Source organism: Lutjanus erythropterus, chromosome 7 (genome assembly GCF_056507025.1).
Source record: "Lutjanus erythropterus isolate fLutEry1 chromosome 7, fLutEry1.hap2, whole genome shotgun sequence".
In the NCBI taxonomy this organism is placed as follows: Eukaryota; Metazoa; Chordata; class Actinopteri; order Lutjaniformes; family Lutjanidae; genus Lutjanus; species Lutjanus erythropterus.
In genome coordinates this window covers 28816627-28838169 of record NC_139323.1, presented here as the reverse complement: position 1 = coordinate 28838169, position 21543 = coordinate 28816627, and the positions used below count along the sequence as shown (strand labels likewise).

General features: G+C 39.7%; 2 protein-coding genes across 2 annotated transcripts in view; both read right to left on the bottom strand.

The window, feature by feature from the left end:
• Window positions 1-8552, bottom strand: part of abl2 (c-abl oncogene 2, non-receptor tyrosine kinase) — a 32775-nt gene extending 24223 nt beyond the window's left edge. Inside the window, exon 1 of the mRNA XM_084723475.1 lies at window positions 7844-8552. Within this exon, the coding sequence (XP_084579601.1) occupies window positions 7844-8060 (217 nt within the window). The 5' untranslated portion in view covers window positions 8061-8552. The remainder of the gene's footprint in view (window positions 1-7843) is intronic.
• Window positions 8553-10355: 1803 nt separating this feature from the next.
• On the bottom strand, window positions 10356-20300 carry soat1 (sterol O-acyltransferase 1). Its single transcript, XM_084723474.1, has 16 exons — window positions 20162-20300; window positions 19553-19695; window positions 17847-17905; window positions 16641-16789; window positions 16472-16531; window positions 16188-16295; window positions 15473-15758; window positions 15211-15289; window positions 14469-14553; window positions 14339-14384; window positions 14110-14239; window positions 13884-13981; window positions 13688-13786; window positions 12634-12769; window positions 12286-12431; window positions 10356-11977 (listed from the first exon to the last, which is right to left on the bottom strand). Exons 2-16 carry the CDS (start codon window positions 19692-19694, stop codon window positions 11900-11902), a joined length of 1701 nt encoding a protein of 566 aa, XP_084579600.1. The 5' UTR covers window position 19695; window positions 20162-20300; the 3' UTR covers window positions 10356-11899.
• Window positions 20301-21543: the final 1243 nt, after the last annotated feature.

The following is a 21543-nucleotide window of genomic DNA, read 5'->3' as shown; positions in this document are numbered from 1 at the left end:
GGTGTTTTTTGAGCTGACAGATGCAACGGATGGTTTCACCATCTGCACAGCCAATCGCTCACTGTTCTGATTAATCCTCACTCTTTAATGATATAAGCTCCAGAGAGCCGAGGCCAGGGAATAAAAACTAGGACTGTGGTTTTGGGAAGTAGAAGGTTGACTGGTAGCAGATGCAAAGGCTCACGGCTGTAACTGGGAGTTTTAGTACAGACACAACGACACAAAAACTTTAGGGGGAAAAAAAACAAAAATCTCAGCTATATAAAAATCTCAAGTAATTATTTGCCAGATTTCTTTAAGGGATAGTTTAGATGATTTAATGAGGGGTTGTATGAGCTATTATCAGTAGTGATTGTTAACTTCTGTAGATGGCGGTCTACATGCCTCCAGTTTGGACAAGGAGAAGGAGAGGCAAAGAAGCACAGAAGCACAGTAATGCACTGCTGTGGACAGGATCAGCAGTAAAACTTTTAGCAACTTAAGAAAGTCCAGCTAAAAAAAGCTACATTTACAATATTTTGTATATATTTTCATTGCTTTACCCTGCCATCAGACAGCCTCATACAATGGAAAACTTGTTGGGTTGGAGAGAGTGATATGTGGCTTGTAAATCCAAACTCCATGGGTGAAATCAGTCATTTTAACTTGCAGAATATGGGAGCTGCTGGTCTACCACTGCCTCAGTTGGTTAGTTTGTTTTTGTCATTGTGTGACTTCAGTGAATCTCAACCAACCTTTTTAAACACAATAACACAAACAACCTGACAGATCAAGACAGCGGTAGGCAAGCAACTGTTGTGTTCTGTGAGGTAAAATCACTAATTCCAACCGTGGAGTTTTGTTGGTTTGTTAAGAGAGGTATTTGGCTTAAATAATGAAGGTTTCCTGTCAGAAAACAGGATGTCTGACAGCAAGGTAAAGCAGTGAAAATACATAGCATATGCTTTAAATGATTTTTTTAGATGGGGATTTTTAAGTGTCTATAACAGGTTTTGTTGCTAACCCTGTCCACAGCAGTACATTGCTTAGCTCCTCTGCTGGTACTCCTCTCTACTTCTTCACAATGTGGGTGAGCTGTGGCAGAGACAGGGGTTAGAGAGAAGCAGAGCTGGTCAGCTGCAGGGACTCATAGTAGAGGCTCAGACTGAGGATAGAGAGGCTTGGCAGTAGTAGAAGGCAAGCTTGGGATCAGGCTGAAGGTATAGAGAGACATAAATTATTTAACAACTGTGTGCACAATGGTACAGTCTTCAGACATAAAGCATCTTTTAAAATGATGTGCACAGAAACACTCTGTTTCTACAAACACATTCATCTAATCACACTCATTTCCAACTCTGAGACAATCAGTCAGACTCATCAGTTCTGCCCTAATTTCTAACCAGTTTCACCCAGAGGAGGTGTGGCCATGGCTCCTCCTAGTGGCTAATGGCAGTAACTAGCTGTTTTTTTTAAATCAACAAATCATCTTTAGTTGAGGATATTATCTTTTAAAGCCTATTAAAATCTCAACCATAGCCACTGAAGCATCTGAAACTTGATTTTACTCAGATATTGCAGAGGCTGCTGTGTGACTTATCCTGGTTGTTGGGGTTTTAGCACATAGAGTCCACAGAAAAGTGGATTTGTCTCTAATCTAATTTCACCCGTGATGCAAATCAGCTTAGGTCTTTGGATCCTGGATCCAGGCATCTCTCCTCTCCTCTCCTCTGGGCAGCTTTAACAGTGCTGCACTTTAGGTATGGCTGGCTCCACATTCACTATCACCACTGCTGCCAAAAAAATATTCAAATCCACTCATCTGCCCCAATTTCTACGATCTGTTTAGAGTAAAAATAGATTAGCCAATCGCTTTGTTGATTCTATAAAAAAGAAGCTTCAGAAGCAACGTTAGTGGTTCTTTACACAGCCAATACACCATCAGGCTGCTTCACACAGATTTTTATAAGCAGGATACAGGTTTCATTTAAAGGGACGGCTCAACCCAAAATCAAAAAATAATGTTTTTTCTCTGGCCTGTAGTGTGATAAAAACCATCCATATTGTTTTGGTGTTAGTTGCCAAATTTTAGAGATATCAGCAGTAGAGTCTCAAAGTAGAGACTGTCTTTTTAAAGTAGAGTCTACCAGGACTATTTTCTTTCTGCAGTAGAATCTACTGTCTCTACTTTCTTTCTACTAGAAAGAAAGAAACTGCTCACAAGGTCTGAGGATTATTTTAGTTAGTGCCATTTAGTCCCCTTATATTTGAGAGGAGGCAGACATCTCTATGGCTGATATCTCCAAAAAGTGGAAATTCACACCTTAACAATCTTGATGTATAAAAAAAAAAACACTACAGCCCAGTGGAAAAACATGTTATGTTTGATTTGGGGGTGATTGCCCTTTTAAGAAAGTCAAGGAATCAATTGTATTGCAACCTTGCAACAGCCAGTTTTTCAGCAGATTCACCCCACTGTGTCAGTCCAAATGACTCTCACCGCAGTGTGTGTATCAGATGAACCCACTGCAGTGATGGAGATCTCTGAACTCCTGACAAGGCCAAAGAGGTGGAACCATCAATATGTTGCAGCCACTGATTCACCAATACTGCAATTCAACCAATACTCATGAGGTGGCTGTCTCCCTTTGAATCAGCACAGAGGCAGTCTGCTCCCTGTCTGTCCTTGTTTAGCTCAGTGTTTTCTAGCTGGCCTGTCTGTCTCGTGGTGTAAACATTGGCTTGTAGGGAGACATGGATGCTATAAATTAGTGATGAGCTGAGGAGAATTGCTGCACACCTGAGCAGGGGACTGGAGCTGACTCACCTTGTCTTGAGTGGAGAAAAGGAAAGACTGCCCAAAGCTCGAAACTACAGACACTGAAAAATTCACTACAACTGAGGAAATGTGAGACCTGACAGGAAAGGGCAGGTAGAGGCCACTGGGTCAGGCTTATTAACAACCAATTTATACCATTGTCCTCCAGCCTCTTGTGTGTCCTCCTGCAATGACTCATTGGTTTCAGGCATCATAGAGACTCGAGTGGAAGTGTGTGCACTGCACATATGATACCCACTGATACTCACTGGAGAGACAGGCAGCGACACACAGGCATGACTTCAACAGACAAAAACGTATTCTTCATAGGCTGGCACCTTTCAATTACATACAAAGAAGGCATCATTTAGCCTCAGAAGTGTGCTAGTCTGTTATAAAGTGGTTATGAAGCTGAATTAATAAAAGCCACTTCAACATGTTGATCTCTGATAGCTTTCAGGAAGAAGACTCCGCCATTCAGCCTATGACAACACAAACGCTATTAGATCAGGCTTTTCTCTCCCTATCTAAGTCAAGGATGGACCACCTTTGTATTATTAGCTATCACCAAAGGCATTTAATTTTATGCCAATACCTTTGTGCTGACTTAACTGTATTTGGGAAAATTCTTATTAAAAAATATTAAATTGGTCACTTATTTTGATTGCTAATGTGCAATTTCTTTTAAATAAACAGAGTGAGGGAATGACATACAGCAAAGCGCCATAGGTGGGAGTCGAACCCACAACCACTGCAGAGGACTCACAGCCTCATTACATGAGGCAAACACTCTACTCTTTGTTATTTAACTCTTTGTTCCATCTTGGTATAAAATCTAAATCCCTATGGACAATTTTATCTGTCAAATCAAGATTTCGTCACTTAACCACACTGTGCATGCCACATGTTCTCCTGCCTTTGCCACCTTTGCCACTACAACGCAGATTAGATTTGCTGTCAAACCAACACCTAGTCCCACTGGTTCAATTACAGCTATGCTGTGCATCTGTTCTTGTAGTTCCCTTTCGCTGCTGTGGCACTTCAACTTCCCATTGTGGGATCAATATCTTATCTTAACTTCCTCTTGACAAGACCTGACCGCATGAAGTCATTGTCATATCAACAGAAATCAAATCTAGCTACCTCATCAATTCAGTCAACACTATTTCTGAGTTATTAATCAAAGGAGCTGCTTGCTTATATATTGCAGTAGTGTTATTTTATTTCATACTATATGAAAATATTACCAGTTTAATGATAAACCACGATGGTTAGTACTACCATTCAAAATTTGGCCTATCATTAACACCGTGTTTGATTACCACATTATGAAAAACTCAGGGTCTAGCAGCATTAACCACAGTCTCTTAGACACAGGCATGCATGCACAGTATGTATTGTGGGTTTGTTTGGGGAAATGAAAGCGGTGAGCTCAGTAGATTTTTTTCACCATCTAAGAGGAAGGTAGTGAAGTGTGGTTATTTTTTGGTTTTTATAAAGTGCTGAGGCAAACCTGATTGAAAATGTTCACCCTATTTGCAGAACATGCAGAAATAAAGTTCCTGCAAGTACTTCAATCTCATATGTCATCTTTGTGACCACCACACATTACTTTATACTGAATGCAAAGTTAACTTATGGCTCACTGCATGATGTAGGGACCTTAGAATGGGGGGTGGGGTGCCATGGCTTGTCTGTCTAAGCTAATACCTTGTCAATAATGTAAAGTGAAGCTTTCAGCATTTTCTGTTCTTGTAAAAATACTACATATTGTTCTGCATTGTGTGTCTGCTGCAGACTGTAGTCACCCACTGCACACAGTAACACATTATGCTGTTTAGTCATGCATAAAACATATTTCAATTGTTTAAAATCTGGCAGTCATCATATTGGTTATAAAAGTGTTCCAACATGTGGAAAATTACAGACCTACAAGACTCCTGTCAAATATTGTGGGGCTCATCAATCACTTTAAAAAAAAAAAAAAAAAACCTGTTTGTCTTCATGTAAATTGTGCATGGGGTCAGTGCTTACAGGCCTACTCAAGGCCTTAACTGTGTGTGATGGCCAATGGATTTAATGGATTAATGGATTTAATGTTGGAAACAAAAAGTGCATAGTGCTGCTAATTTTGTGTGTGGAATCAATATAAAAGTTTATTAAATTATTTCAGTGTGTGCATCAGTACTTTCTGAACATTTTCAGCACACTTTAACTATACAACGATAGTGCCGATAACTGTGATAATAATTCGGTCACTATAATCATGATATGAAAATTTACCATTTCATCTCTATGTGTTAGTGGCTTCTCGTCATACTAAATTAGCAGCTGCAACACATCAATTTGGGCTTGTAGCCTGCATTTGTGATTTACTGACATTTTATGACTAAATGTTGAAGTACTTTATATAAAAAAAACTGACATATGATGAAAATATATTTGAGCCCTAATGAACACTGACTTTGTAACAATCAAAATAGCCTTCTTAAAAGAAAAAGTCCAGACTTAACCCCTAAGACATCAAGACGCGTACGATAATGCTGCATCACTACCAGAAAAAAGGCACTTTGATAGTCAGTGGAAGACTGAGTGCACAGTCCCAAGCTTCCTTTCTTAAGAGTCTTTGTTCTATTATTGTGTGCTTTGAAGAGTAGCAGTCTCTCTGCAGAGTGGCTATGTGACTGCATCCTGGCTGCTATAAAAAGGCCACTCCTGCCCCGACATCGCAGAGAACAGAGTGGTGCTGCACTTAGTAGGTCTGTCTGTCTGTGCATGCACTTCAAGGAGGGGAGGGATACTTTTGAGATGTGCCAGCCACAAAGTGAAAATGTGTTCCATTCCCAAAAGCGTGCACCTTCTATGTGTCCTTGCTCTCTGCAATGGTGTGAGGAAGTCTGGAACATCAGCGGAAACTAGAAAGGTTACACCAGCAGTTTTACATCTATGCAGCACATGTAACATGATCTTCAGCTGGGGGACACATATGAGTTAGAAACAAAGCAAACTGCAGGTACACATCACGGATCAGACCCAAGTGTACAATCAAGTCGAGCAATAGATGTCACAAACACACAAGAGAGAGAAGTAGGAGTAAACCTGTCTTAGAGCAATGATGATGATTTAAAGATCCTGTCATCCACATTACTTATAAGCTCAGATCAGCCACTGAGACAACCTGCCTGAGGGGAGAGAAGGCTGGGAGGAGGGAGGCAGGCCATCTAGGGCACACAGGGGTTGCTGCTTGGCTATTTCTCCATGACTCACAGAGCCAGATAGCAACATCAATGTATAGTGATTGCTCTGAAGCAGGAACACTGGTGATAGGAGGTACTGCCCCACCTCTGTTTTGTGAGCGCCTTTTTATATATGACTGCTTCCCCGCATCATTCCTGTAATACATGACTTACCTAATAAATTCCCTGAATATATGACAGGATAGACGTTAGGGTATTAAAATATAATCGCATAAGAGTAGCTTTAAACTTTGATGTTTGCATGAGTGTAAGCTTATAATGACAGAAGGTGACTTAAATAATTCACACAGATTTCCCACTGGATCAAACTGTGCAGTCAGCTTGCCGAGAGGGTTGTAACAGTAGACATTATCAGACAGAGGATGTAAGTGAGCATGTGAAAACCACTAGGTATTGTAATGTGAGCCTGTGGTGGCTGCTATAGTGAGTTAATGGGGTGGAATTGCTGCTCAACCTCCGGAGGCAAGAATCACTGTTTACTAAACCAAGTATCACACAGAGGGGCCTCAGAGGGAAAAAAAATAAGTAGCTTACTTCCAATCATGACCCTCAGGCTGAGCACAGTACTCTTCCTCTTTTCAAAAATATCTTTTATGGGGACCATCAGGTCACATGCAGCATATACATACAAACAGGGGACAAATTAATGAACAAAACTCAACACGACATTATGTGTGTTAGTAAGGTGAAGCTAGAACAGCTTCAGTGCACCTTGACACAGATTCTCTGGAAGTCTAGTGGACAGAGAAAACACAGTTCTTTCAAGATATTCCCTCATTTGGCGTTTGGATGATTGTGGCGGAGAGTACTGTCTCACACATCGGTCCAAAATCACTGATAGGTATTCAGTTAGGTTGACATCTGGTGACCTCCAAGGAATGTGATTCACATCATTTTCATGTTCATCAACCATTCAGTGACCCCTTGTGCTCTATCATTCTGGAGGAAACCACCCTCATCAGAATTAAAATGTTTTGTCATAGCATAAAGGTGGTCACTTTAGAGTTGCAATGTTTAGTTAATGAAATAGTTGTTAAGTATTAATTGCCACATATTTTAATAATCAATTGATCAGTTTAGGCATTTTTGCTTTAGGAAAAAAACCTGAGATGATAATGAGTCTCATATCACAGTATCAACACAGTATTGATATATTGCCCAGTCCTACAAAAACACCTGATTAATCAAGAAAGTGATCGACAGATGAATCATTAATGAAAAATAATCAGTAGTTGCAGCCCTAGATGAGAACAACTTAGAACAGCTCTTTAAGGGACAAGCAAACCCAAACTATCCCGACAAAATCCCCCAAAACAACACAGCAGAGCCACCGGATCCCATCACTGTAGGGATCACGCATTCAGGTTTTTCCTTTAATTTGACAACCATCTGTAATTAGCTAACCCCTAGTCACGACCCTGAGGACAGTCTTCCTCTTTCCAAAAACACTGTCTCTCCTTTAGGGATCATTAGGTCACATGCAGCACATATTATGCTCCATTACAATGTTAAATCAGTGCCAAATCTGAGTAATACAGTAATCCGTCGTATGAATACACGGTCTCCTGGCTATGTACACAGACAATAGACAAATTAACACACACACACAGAGTAAAATGGATGAGGCATGGAAAGCTAAGGTCTGTTGGCATGGCTATTTCCGCTAACGCGTCGTTGTCAAACTAGCATGGACTGCTAGCAGACGCTAATGAGCAGCAAACAAATATCAAAGTAAAACGGACTCCCTCGGTCACCCACACCTCTTTTATTAACATGGCTGTATCGTTACCTGAGTGCTGCGTGAATATATTGATCCCTGGGTCGGGCACGTTGACTGCAGCAGCCCTGCCTGGCGGTGTCCCGGTGCTACTGCCGGGTTCTCGGGGTCTCCTCCCGGCGCCGCTCCCCCGGTTCCCCTTCCCTTGGTGCGGTTGGGACGCGTGGGGCTGTGGTGGCTGCAGTCCGGTCGATGTGCCCTCACCGACGCGGCCTACCTGCTGTCCCATCCCCGGTAGTGTGGCGTAAGGACGTCTGGGACGAAGCGAGCAAACCCCCCTGCACACCTCTGGCTCACATTCCCCCAAGCTGGAGCGGCCTGGCCCGAATAGTCTTCCTCACTCCCCTCCCCGCTCTTCTTCTTCTTCACCAAGCTAACGTTAACTAGCTCGCTCGGCTAGCCCGTTAGCTAGCAGCTACCAGTGAAACCCACCCACCCTGCCTTTAACAATAAAATCACAACCCCGGCGCGTGACAGCGATTGTCTCTGTTCTGATAATCCAGATGATGTCCGAGCAGATATCGACGGTACCCGACGAGCGAGACTCGATCAAATGTGGAGCTTTTCAGGATCGTTTTGCCGTTGTCCGGCCGCTACGCGCCCCCTCTGACGCCGCCATCTTTACCGCAGAATAGAAGATGTGTTGCACAAGGCGGGGGGTTCGCTCGACCGCCGCGATCCCCTGTCACCGTCATCCTCCACCTCTCCAGCACCAACACCAACCGGGTACCTTCAGTCCCCGAGCACCGGTCACAGCGGGCGGGGGGCTGATGTGGGCTGTCTGATCCCAGAGTCCGTGAGACAGAGACAGAAAATCATAAAAGTCCACTATCAGCTATTGTTTTGTCAGTGTAGCATGGTGAGAAATAAAATCTCTCCACTGTAAAACTAATCACAGAAATGCATGTTAAAAAGTCCTTTATAAAACTATACAAACTATGTATAATCCATACACTTAAAAAGAACAAGTTACTTTTGCTTGACACTTTAAGTTGGAATAACTTCATAAGTAAATACAACAAATGTTTTAAATTGTCTTTAATATTAAACTATAACTAAGATGATATGGCCTGACTAAGTATGAAACTACAGAAATATACCAACTCTTTATGGCAAGACAAGCATCAATAGCTGATGCAAAATGAAATCCATATAATTACAAAGAACAAGTTAAAGCCAATACAAGGAGTTTTTAACTGGTTATGAAACCGGTGTCTCTATATGACCTACATAAGTTAACAGGAAGATTGACAATGTCCGTATGGTTACTCTTAATGTCTGCCAGCAGGTCAGATTTTCCTCGAAACCAGATGAAATGAGCCTGTGTTGGCATTTTCCCAGGTAAAGTATGTTAGCCGGTAAAATGAAGCAGGCGATTTATATTTAGCCAATGTTATTTTTGACATTTTATTTTGTGGTTATTAGGGTGGAAACCATTTAGTTTCACTGTGAATTAGAAAATGGTTTGAGGACCACCTGGGACTGTATCAGGGGCCAGATTTGGCCCCAGAGCCACAAGTTGAGCATCATTGCCCTAACATAAGGTAAATAAATTCTATTTCCTTTACATTTTGGTACTGTTGCTGTTTTTGGAGGTTTATGTCATATGAGCGGTATGGTAACATAACTGTGCAAAACATACCCTAATAAAATTCTTTATGATTAGTATATTTTATACAGACTACTACTACTACTACTACTACAGACTGTATAAACTTGCATGCAGCTACTGAGGCCATCATCAGTACTTAGGTCATGTATTCTATCTGAATTTGTGCAAATAAACATTCAAAGACTATTTCAGTAGGGCTGCAACTAACAGTTATTGTCACTGTTGATTAATCTGCTGATTATTTTCTTTACAATCGATTGTTTGGTCAATGAAATGTCAAAAAATGGTTAAAAAAAAAAAAAAAAAAAAAAAAAGCATAAGATGTCCTTCTCAATCATCTTTTATCCACAACTCAAAGATACTCAGTTTACTGTCTTAAAGGAGTAAAGAAACCAGAAAAAAAAAAAAATCACATTTTAAATCAGAAATCAGAGAAATTTGTCTTCTTTTCATCAAAAAGAATTATTCAAGCCCAGTTTAGTTAATTGGTGATTAATCGTTGCAGCTCTACTTTCAATACTATCTAATTGGCACATTGACCCTTAAACATGTAACAAATTCATCAAAGATAAAGTTGAATAAAAGAAGTAAAGGGAACATTCTTTTTTTTTTTTATTCTTGATAGTTCTTATACTTTGATGTGTCTTTACAGAATGTATCATACATCTATGTACATCCAAAAATAGAACATACTGATTCATAAAATTGTCATCTGACACAATGAGCTATTCAAGGCCAGAAAAAAAGAGGTCGCAATCAACACAACGATGACAGCAAGTATTTAGGCAACGCTCTGCTCCCAAAACTAAATACCTCATTCAAATTCATTCAAAGAGCATTTCTGCAGCTTGGCTCTTTTAACTTTCATAAATATCATCCTTATTGACAAAATCTTCTTTACTTATTAGTAAGTACCACAAGGTATTCCATTCTGCTATTATCTGTACATATTTAAAAAATAAGTTGCTGGTACTTGTGTTTGATAATATAAAATTTGAGAGCGACTCTGGGGAAGCCTCTCTTGCTCCTGACCACAACTCACAGCCACACTCAGCAGAGGATCCACAGTAAAAGCTTTTAATACAGTGCCACCTTGTGGTCATACGTTTTTTTTGGAAGTGCAGCTTTTTCCAATGCTGGTTTTTACTTTGCATTGTGCATCTCATTATTATCCACAGTCTCCCTGCATTGAAATTAGTAAAAATTGGCAACATTAACTTTGAGATTTCCTCAAAACAATACAAATGAGCACATTATTTCAAGACCAGAAGAACTAAAAGCACACTGAACACATAAAAAGTCCTTATTCCATTAGTCTGACATGGAAATTACTGTTCTGTGAAATATATACTTGTATGATTTTAACAACAAAACACTGTCTCATTAAATGTATCAGTATCTGACAAAGCAAACTGTAGCCCTTATTGCTAATCAAGTATTTTCACTATTTCAGTGTTATAACATTCTAGCAGCCAGCTGCAACAGTTACAGTAGTAGTTATTCTTTAGTGATTTTCACCTTCACAAAACTCTCAACAACGGTCCTGACCATAATAAAACATCATTTAGATTCACAAGAAATATTCTCTATAACAATGCATGTTTCAAACCAGTTCTACTGAAAATATTCAAATCATCAAGAATACATTCAGCAGTCGGAATATATTAATTTCATACAGCACACTTGTCATCCTCTTTTGTTTTATGAAGTTCAGGGTCATAATTTGCTCTGAGTGACCAACATCCTTGTGGCTTGACAGCTGAAGATAAAGAGGAAAGTTGTAAGTTTTGCAAACATTAGAGTTCATTAGAGTGTACCACAATCTGTAAATGCTCTACATCACAGATTCAGGTTAACTATAAATAATTTCCTTCATTTCCACTCTAGAGAAGTTTTCAAGTTATAATACAGAGGCCGCAGTTCCTCATAGATTTATACAAAACACCAAACAGTTGCCATTTTTCAAAATAAATCTTACTGGCAGTGAATGTCTTTCCAAACAACATACTGAATGCTATTTATAATAGAGTAGTACTTGCAAACGTTGTTAAATATTAACTATTACTGCATATGTGAATCATGTTTGTATAGTGTGATGTTTGTATTCAGCTGCCGTATCATGATTGCCACCATTACACTGGCACAAGGAGTGGTTTCACAGTTGATCAAGGCAAACGTAACGGGAATGGACCTGAAAATTAAATAAAAGTACATAAAAATAAAAGAGTTCACATGTGGTTTTATGTGAACTTTGTGAATTTTGTTTTGAAAACATAAAATGGGAAAGTAAGGCATCACTTCGCTGTTAAAATAAAGAGCATTTTGGCAAACACAGTCACGACCTTAGTGCAATAAAATAAAACAAACATGAAAGACCAGAAGTTATGGCAGTAACAGAAAGGCTGGTCAAGTTTAAGCTGATCAATGATGGTCCTCGGCAACAGTCCAAACACAGATCACAGCCCATCAGAGTCTGCAGCCAGGCCTCTCTGACAGCTCCAGGAGCGAGGTGTAACTAACTCAAGGAACGAAGGCTGAAAGGAAAATAAATAAATAAATAAATAAACAGACATCACTTGAAGATGAATTTGTGTCAGTCCTTAAGGTTGCAAAAACTTTTGCAAAAGCAAAAACTTAGGTACATAGGTCATATTTGTGTTTTTAAATGAGTTTTTTATGTGCGTAAATAAACTGTCCACATGTACTTCTGTTTGCACACTTGCTTGTCTTTTATTGCTCCTTGAGGGACAAATAAAGTATTCTGAACGAAAAATTGAATGAACCGAATTGAATCAAGGGCAACATTTCACCAGACAGCATGAAGCAGTGCTGCAGGTGTTACCTCCTTCAGGGGGCAGTAGCGCTGGGCATACCACTCCTGCGAATACAGACAGATAATGACTCCCTGACCCAGGAAGAGGGACGTCCACATGATTATGTTCCAGATGGGACCTTTCCTTTGGTCATGCAGAATGAAGTTGAACATCACTGCGAGAGGGTGAGAAAAGAAGACAAATGTGGGAGCATTATGATAAGATCAAAGCAGAGAGACATAACTTGGTTTTGTGTGTCATAACACGGATAAAATAATAGCATTTAGTAGGTTTAGCTGAATTTTCAAGATCGGGTGGCTGATTGCCAATAAAAGCAGAGTGAGAACAGTGAAGAGTAGTGAGCTCTTTTCTCTTACTTCCAAAGCACATAAAGAGGCAGAAGAGTACGGGATAGAAGAAGCCGAAGCAGACTGCAAGAATGTACTCGTGGACCACTGCAGACACTGTAAACACAAACAGCATGGCGGCCGCTCTGAAACGTTTCTGAGACATCTGGAATGAGAACAGCGGAAAGAAGAGACAAGTCAGAACAACAGTGGCATACATGTTTAATCTGATCCATGACTTTTTACATTAGCGCTAAATTGGATTATGTGTTCGATGTGGTTTTCACGCTGATGGTCGATTTTAAAGACCTTGGTACATACATCGAGAGCGGTCTCACCTTCAAAGAAAACTGACCACATCTTCAAGAAATGTCTCCACTTACTACACAAGCTGAACGATTTTAGAGTGAGCCAAAAGAAAATTGTGTGGCAAGTATCCTAAGTTTTAACATGATCGTGTGGTTCAGTAATCTGAACTTTGAGAGGAGGAACAAGCTGCAGAAAATAGTGAACATGGCCTCTAACATTTTAGGGAAACCAGGAAAGCAGCTAAGTAGTATGTATGAACTCTTCAGGAGTAAAGCTGACAAAATTATTACGACTTTTCTCTTTCACTGCACAGTGAATTTGAACTATTACCCTCAGGGGGTAAAAGTTTATACATTACAGATTACTGATGGCAAACAGAAATATGTACAATAAACACTTTGTACAAAGTGCTATCAAGGTAATAAATTAAATTAGGATCCGGTAGACTAGGATACAAGGTGGTGCCCCTGTCTGTGCTGCAGCAGGTCAGTGTGATAGGCTGTATTGTGTAGACTCATGTATTGTGAGTTGTATTTTGTTAATATATATGCTGAGATGATGTGCGTGTTCTCATTTTGTGACTTGTATTTTTTATGATTCTGTATGCTGAGACAAACTACTGTTGTATGTATTGTGTATTGTTGTTTTATGACATGTTTTATGATTAAACTGAAGGCAAATATCCGCATTGTGGACAATTATTTTATTTTTTTTATTTGGATTTGCATTCTTCTACTATTAAAAAATAGTCAACAGACATCCTAAAACCACTCACCCACAGGAAGTCCCGGTACACATAGTAGTACAGCCAGTCATGGACGACTACGTTCCACGTGCGATAGTAATTGGCAAAAGAGGTTGAATTCCACCAATCCTGTGATATATAATCAACATGAATTAAGTCAAGTATAAAGTACAACATAGGAACTTAATTTAAATATTGCCGTAGCTGGCAGTGACAGCTGAAGTACCTTGTAAAACATCCTGTCAGCAAAGCGCAGCATCTCAGCAAAAGCATTAAGCCAACAGTGGAGGAAGGCAAAGAATGCCAAAAAGAGAACCAACACTCCTGCAGAAGAAAAAACAGAACATTTCTTAAGAAAATGTGACTGTTGTGTTACTGCTGGATACACTGAGACTGAGTTAGACTAAGAAGAATTTCTTTACAAGAGTCCACAAACAAGTGGCTGTCCTTACCTGGCAAGATGGAGTTGAAGACACAAAGGACCATGGCTCTCAAGTCAAACAGCTGCAGACTGATGCTGTGGAACTGAGGGATGCACAGCCGCACAAACACGTAATAGGCATAAAAGAGACTGCCTAGAACCTGTAGGGTGGGAGTGGTTGACAAAAAATTGTCAGACAAATGTGCTTCAGTTTACAGTCTTAAGTAAGGTCAGCTTTAAATTATCAATGAGGCTGGTACCTGAAGCAGCTTTGTGGCCACATAGCCCCATCTGATCACTGGGTTCCTGCAGAAAGTGGGAAACAAGGATTTATCACACATGGAACTACTGCATGAAAAAAAACAGACATTAAGAGGATCTGCTGCTTACCTGGGGTACTTGTCTCTGTAGATGAGTGTGGGTGCAAACAGAAAGTAGAGATACTGAGAGACCTGTGGGACCACTGCGTTGGGGCCTACAGATGACAAGAGAAACCGCTCATCAACATGAGGACATTAGAAAAAGGGAACACAGTAGCTGAATGTCAAAATTTGTTGCTTATGTTATTAAGTGCTGTAAAATGAAATGTATAAGGGTTACCTCACGCACCGATTTCCCTCCTCTGTGTCATTTATGCATGGAAGCTACACTGTTAAGGGTTAAATTATGTGTATACTTGCCAAAGAAACACATTGATTTTTCAAGGTCAGCCATGTTTTTTGTTTACTTTTGGTGTTGTACACCTGGAATGCTTTAAGGTTGGAAATTGGAATTTTCAACTGGGAAATTCCAACCTGTGACGTCGTCTAGAGCGCAGAATTAAAGAGGCATGCCTCAACAGTAGTCCTTTTATGTGGTGTGTGTGTAGGCAGGCTCTCAGATTTGATTGAATCAAGGATGTGTGATGAAAACAAGCTAATTCAGATAAATACTGAATGATATACAAATAATTTATTTTGAATGGACACCATTTACTCTAACATACTGAATAGTTGGTTGGTATTCCCTCTTTAGCTGTTAATTAAATGAAAAGCAGTGTGATATTCTGTCCTCCTGAAGTCTCACCATGCTACCTTGTACCTCATCTTACAACAAACAAGAACAAAAGATGGAGAGCTAGAAAGTTACACACCTGTCTTTTCTTTAGCCCACGTCTGCACTCTAGGTACATTCTCCCTGACAAACGAGTGGGCTTTCATCATTAGACGCACCTGCAATTAGACAAATAATAAAAGCATACACAGCAGCTGTTAGAACTCTTTCTACAGAGTCAGTTCAAGAGAAAAGGTCAGTTTAGATATCAGATTTCAAAAAGCATTTGAAAGTGCTTTACATATGGCGGTGTGGATGTGGTCCCACTAATCAAACTAAAAGCAACCCCGATGGTCATCTACCTGTTCCAGGATGATGATGAAGCGAGATGCAGGTGGCATACTGTTGGTCACCACCATGTATGTGGGCAGGAATCCCAGGCCCAGAGCTTGGTAGAGCAGGAATACAGAGCCATACAGCAAACTCCACAACCTGGGGTGACTGTAAGAGCCAGACTGGGACTGTGACCACAGGTGGAACAGGGTGAAGGGAACCAGCAGCGCAGACAGAAACATGCAGATCCATGTGCACACCACCAGAGGGAACTGTCCAAACGCATAGACCAGCAGGTCAAAGTCCAGCACCAGTCTGAGGAGAAGGAGAGAAAGTTGAGATGAGAAAATTGAAGGATCTTAACAAGTTCAAAAGTGATAGCAATTTAAGGAATTCATCACTTTAATTAGTTATTTTCTTAGTCAATTAAGCAGTCCTTTACTTTCTTGATTAATCGATTAATAGTTGTTTGCCTATAAAATGTCATAAAATGGTAAAAATGTTGATTGGTGTTTCCCAAAGCATAAGATGATGTCATCAAATGTCTTGCTTTGCCCACAACCCAAAGATATTCAGTTTACTGTCATAGAAGAAAAAAATGACTTGTACGAATTAATCAATTATCAAAATAGTTGGTGATTAATTGTTGCAGCTCTAACTTCAACAAAAGCGACACAGAACAAAAAAGATGGCTATTTGTGACAAATATCATATGGCATTATACACTGAAGTCTTCTACATTACCTGCCTTCATCAATGAAATCTACCACCAGTGTACTGAGGATGAAGAGAATGAGCAGGGCAATAAACATGTGGTAGATAGTCCTGATGTGGTTCACCTCAAACAGCTCACTGCAAACAAACAGACACCAGGCGATCAGACTCTGTGCAGCTAAACTGACGATGACAAATGACTTGCAAGCAGCAGAGAAATCAATGACATGCACTGTGATAATCAAATGTTGTGATGCATTTTAGCCTTTAGGTTGGAAAATTTACATTTCGTTCAAGTCAATGTGTCGACTTACTCTAGGAGGGACCTGCGACTGACAAAGTGCTTGCCCTGGCCATGAGGAGGCCGGAAATGCCTGAAGGAAAACAGAGTGACATCAGTGACATCAGGAAATATATAGTGCTGAAGAAAAACCTGTGTGATAAAGAGAGGAATGAGGAAGATTTGTTCATATAAGGCAGTACCTGAGTTTGTTCCTCTCCTTGTCTGACATTGGGGGTGAGAAGACAGCAGGTAGAGGTGCAGGCTCCAGGGTGGCCGACTCCTCAATAAGACTGTCCATGAAGTCATTAACCTGACTGTCGAACTGACGCATCAGGTCACTCTTCAGGTACTGAACAGGAGCAAAACATGCAAGGACAGTTATCATTACTAGTCTGCAAAAACCTGAACAAATGTGGAATATTTTCTATTTATGCGGCAATAACAATGTTCCTCCTGAACACGCAAAGAGATCCGGAGAAAAGATTTGGGGTTAAAGGTGAAAAGTTTCATAGTCACAGTTACACTGACTTTGCTTTTCATTTTATGACACTGCTGAAGAGAGAAGAGTGTGAAAAAATGATTTCTCAAGTGTCCCAGGTGTCCTCATGAATCCCACTGAAACACCTACTCAGACTTCAGCGGCTGCTCTGGATGAGAGCTAAATAAATAAAATATGAATGTAGGAATATTGAGCACATTTCCTTGAGGTAGATTTTTTTATGGCACATCAACGATTTAGAAGGAATACTGAGGATTGCCAACAACATGCGTTAGCCCTTGTAATAGAGAATAAATTTGCAGCACTCTTAACTGCATTATCAAATTGTTTACGAACAGTCAACACCAAGCCAGAGTTTTTTTTTCCTGCCAGCAGCAGCTCTGTGTTAACATTGTGATGACACATTAACTGCCTAATTTACATATCACTGTCATTTTAAAACAGACAGTATTGGACAACAGCTCAGATGTGTGATTAAATCATGACAAAGCCTTTAGGTTCCTTCATTTTCAACTGTCTGTTCTTTCTAGTAGTCATCACAACTCCTACTTAAGTTTCACAGATAATACAGATTTTCTGCTGTCAGAACATCCTCAAGAGAGAACAAATTTGATTTAATGATACAACTCATGGAGGATCGAGAAGGACTGAACTCAATCTAAAATGTTTCTCAAACAGAAAACCCATCAAAACATAAATGAACCCAATAATCGAAGTAAGTCCTACAGGACTACTCCTGACAGAAATAAACATCACAAAATAATACTTTGATAAAATATATATATTGCAGGAAACCCAAGATCAATCAATCAATTAAAATAGTTTTCCTCTTTGTAGGGTGTTTGAAGTGGTCCGTTCTTACAGGCAGGTTGAGCCTTTTCTACATCCAAATTACTGATTTACTAACCTCTGCTTTCTTTTTCAGCTGCAGCTTTTTGCTGATCATGTGTTCCACTTCAATTTTTCCTGAATGTGGAAAGAGAAGACACAAGTCTGAGCATATGATGAAATGAAAATTGTCAACCTGCTCCATTGTAATCTTCCAATATCATTGGACACACCCAAATTAACAGCAGTTGCCAGGCTACCTTGTCTCAAGCAAACATTGACCTGGGTAAAGTAAATATCAATTCACACCATGTCAAATATTCCAATAAATGATGAGCAGATCATCCACTAATAACTATATGTGGTGGATTAGAGGAGATTTGTCTGGTTTTGCCATTCAACAAGAATTATAATCTAAAGCCACATTACAAAAGACTTCTTATTAAGAGAATGAAAATTACAACAGGAACTGTAATACTTCACAGGATGATAACAGTCGAGTACTGTAGATTTGAGTCATTGTGTTGTAAAAGGGCAACAGTGTGGAAAATAGCAGAAGTCTTTAGATCGACTCTAGCAAAATCCAAAACTGCCTACGACAGTGTGTGGCGAGTACAGCCTAGTGTCTTCCAAGCAGAGTAAATGTGACAACTTGTGGTAAAGGTTACCACAGGTTATTAGTCTTGTCAGCTGTCTGATGATCAAGTTTGTTCAGCTATTGAGGTCAATCATACAAACAGGGACAAGGAACAGTAGCACTCCACCCATATAACAGGAAGATGACAGCAAGCAGTGGAGCAAAGAAAAAATTACTCAACTTGACAATGTACCAAAAACAGGAAAGCAATCAAATACAATTTATTAGAATAATTCTGTAATTATTCAGTTTCAAAATGTTTTTTTGAGGGATCAATATTTTATTCTAAATATAAAGAGAGTTCATGTTATCAAAGGTCATGTCAGACTGCTGTTTTACAGTCATAATTAGGATACCAATACCAGTTTCAGAAAATGCATTTGATACTGCCTAAAATGCTGGTTTTGGTATCAGGAAGTACATGAGTGTATGTACTGATCCATTACCACATAATTAATTAACTCCAAAGCTAGAAATGCAATGATAATCAGTTCATAATAAAATCCCAGATGAACCTGAAATGGAACGTTGCTACTTTCCAGCAGCATCCCATTGACCTTTTCCCCCTCCAGGATGGTGAAGTCATGTTCTGTAGTATTCAATCTCTGTATGTATTTGTTTATTACAAAGGGTTTAATCTGATTGAGGCTATACAATAATTGCAGCAATCCCATCATTCCCACACAGGGCATACAGCTGTTGAAATTAAAATATAAATATTTTTTAGCTCACTGGTATTCAGTATTAGTTGATATGCAAAGTCCAGGTATCATAACCAGTATTGGGAAGGACACACTGGTATTGGAACATCTCTGGTCATAATTTCTCATGATCACTTCACTGACCATCATTTCTTGTGTGTGTCATTAAAGCCAGAGTCAGTTCACCAGTAAGCCTTCTGTACCCTGTCATTGTCTGTCTTGGTTAACCGCACTAACTGTACCACAGGTCACACATCACATTGCTTCAGAAACACACATCATCCCATGACCTGACTTCACTGACTAACACATCCAGGGAAATTCACTGAAATAAATAAAAGGATGTAGGCATGAAATCGACACTGTTTCTCAAAAATCTCAGTCATAAGAGGTCAATGTCCTCTCCTGTAGCCCTGTCAGTGAGGGACATGAGGTTTTTTTCCTCACCATTGCTGGTAATGTGTCTGTCCCCATTGCCTTGCTGATGCTCTCCTTGGTTACACTCCCTGACCAAAGAGCCGTCTAGATCAGGGAAGGTGGGGATCTTAGGAAAGCGACACCGGAGGACACTATCATCCCCTTTCTCCATCCTAAAGACACAGGTAAAACAGGTAACTTAAGTTAAAAAAAATTAGTGGGAGCATTAGCAAACTAGCCTTAACACATCATGTCTTGGGGACACATAAAGGAGCCAGTTCACAGTAGCATGGACAAGAATGCAGAGGATTTTGATTGACAAATAAACCAAACCGAGATGACAATCAAATCAGTCTCACATGACACAGACAGACAGGCAGCAGACAGACAGCTAGCAGTTCAGTTAGCTAATATAAACAGTCAGTATGTTAATTCACAGGGTGACCAGCTCGCCACCTGGCTTCATGTTGGTTTAATTACTCTTACAGTGAATCTTCTGCCCGGTAACACTAACGGCTGCTAGCTTTCGGTAACATCCTGTCAAATTAGCCAACTTGTTGACGTCCGTCGTTAGCCGCACGCCAGGTTGTTGACAGACATGGACGGACAATAGAAAAACGCCACTTCCTGAATACTTACTCGCTTCAACCGCCGGCTGCTCTCCTGTCAGCTGGACCTCCGTCTTTTCCGAGTACAGACTCAGATGTGTTGGTTTCTGCTTTAATGACAGCAGTGTGAGCTGCTGCTCACCTTCCCCATTGTGTTAACAGACGAGATGAGGAGCAGGGAAGCCGACGCTGATTGGTCCAAAGTCTCTCCTCCTTTTGACGTCACCAGCGCCCACAGTGTTGACAGGAGCTGTCATTACACTCCAACTCATCAATATGCTTATTATAATAATGAAAAGTGTTATAACATCCCATAAAAACAAAAGAAATTATCAAAAAATATTTGTTCTAATTAACTTTAAGAATTGAGTAAAATCCAAATAAGAAACTGGAGGAACTCTTGGAGTACTTGGAGTACATGGCTAATGAGGATAAATCTTTGAAGTTGAGCACTCACCATGTAGATAATATGCCTTATTAATTACAAAAACATTAAGTGAAATCCAAATTATACCCCAGATTAAACCACTGACTGCTGAAAGGCTCTAGACAGCAAAATATGTCACGACTCAATAACTTGTAACAAGTGACAAATATGAAAACATAAATGTCTCCACTTACACTACATGAAATAGCATTTACCACACCTGTTAACCCTGTTTCTCCAAATAACTCTACAATGTGTGCTACATTCCTACAGTATACTGGGCTCTGACACGGCCCCTGATTTGCTGTGTGATTATCTGATTAAACATGAACTTATTTTTCTTTTATTGGTTTATCTGACAGGGGCCTTAAAACTAGATTTTTATCCAGGGACCTGTTCAAGATGGGCCTATCTTATCATGCCAGTTGATATTATACTTAATTAAATGATATTCCCCCCAAAAGTTGCACTTAATGAAATTACCGCCCCATGGAATCTGGGGTTTTGTGGCAATTGCCTGATTTGCCCAGTTGGTAATTCAGAGCTTTTTATACCTTTTCTTTCAACTTTCAAAAACATTTCACTAATGTTAGTGAGTAAAACCACACAAGTAGCAGAAAACATTTAACTTATTAAAACAGTATGCTTGAGCATGTCTTGTATGTTATATTATACATATATATCATACATTATACATGAATGATTAATATAAAATACTAATAGAAAAATAATAATACTACAAGAGTAGAGGCATAGTGAATTTGAACTGATTTGAAATACCTCTGTATTGTTTTTGAACCTGTGTCCCCTCTAAGTAGAGCATTATGGGTCATAAAACCCAACGTCAACGGTCCTTATGAGCTGAGTGTGGCAAATACAATTAACAGCAAAGACACAGAGACATTTATGAAAATCCTGAACAACTCTTTATATACACATAACTACAGCTTTGTTGACAGACTGTGCCGTGCATGATTAAAGTACGA

Excerpts from the sequence above, each read along its gene's own strand:
- soat1 (XM_084723474.1), bottom strand. The coding sequence starts at position 19,694 with ATGGAGAAAGGGGATGATAGTGTCCTCCGGTGTCGCTTTCCTAAGATC. Across the intron at positions 16,532-16,640 it reads AAGGAGAGGAACAAACTCAG|GCATTTCCGGCCTCCTCATG; the intron begins GTACTGCCTTAT and ends GTTTTCCTTCAG. Across the intron at positions 16,296-16,471 it reads AGTCGCAGGTCCCTCCTAGA|TGAGCTGTTTGAGGTGAACC; the intron begins GTAAGTCGACAC and ends GTTTGTTTGCAG.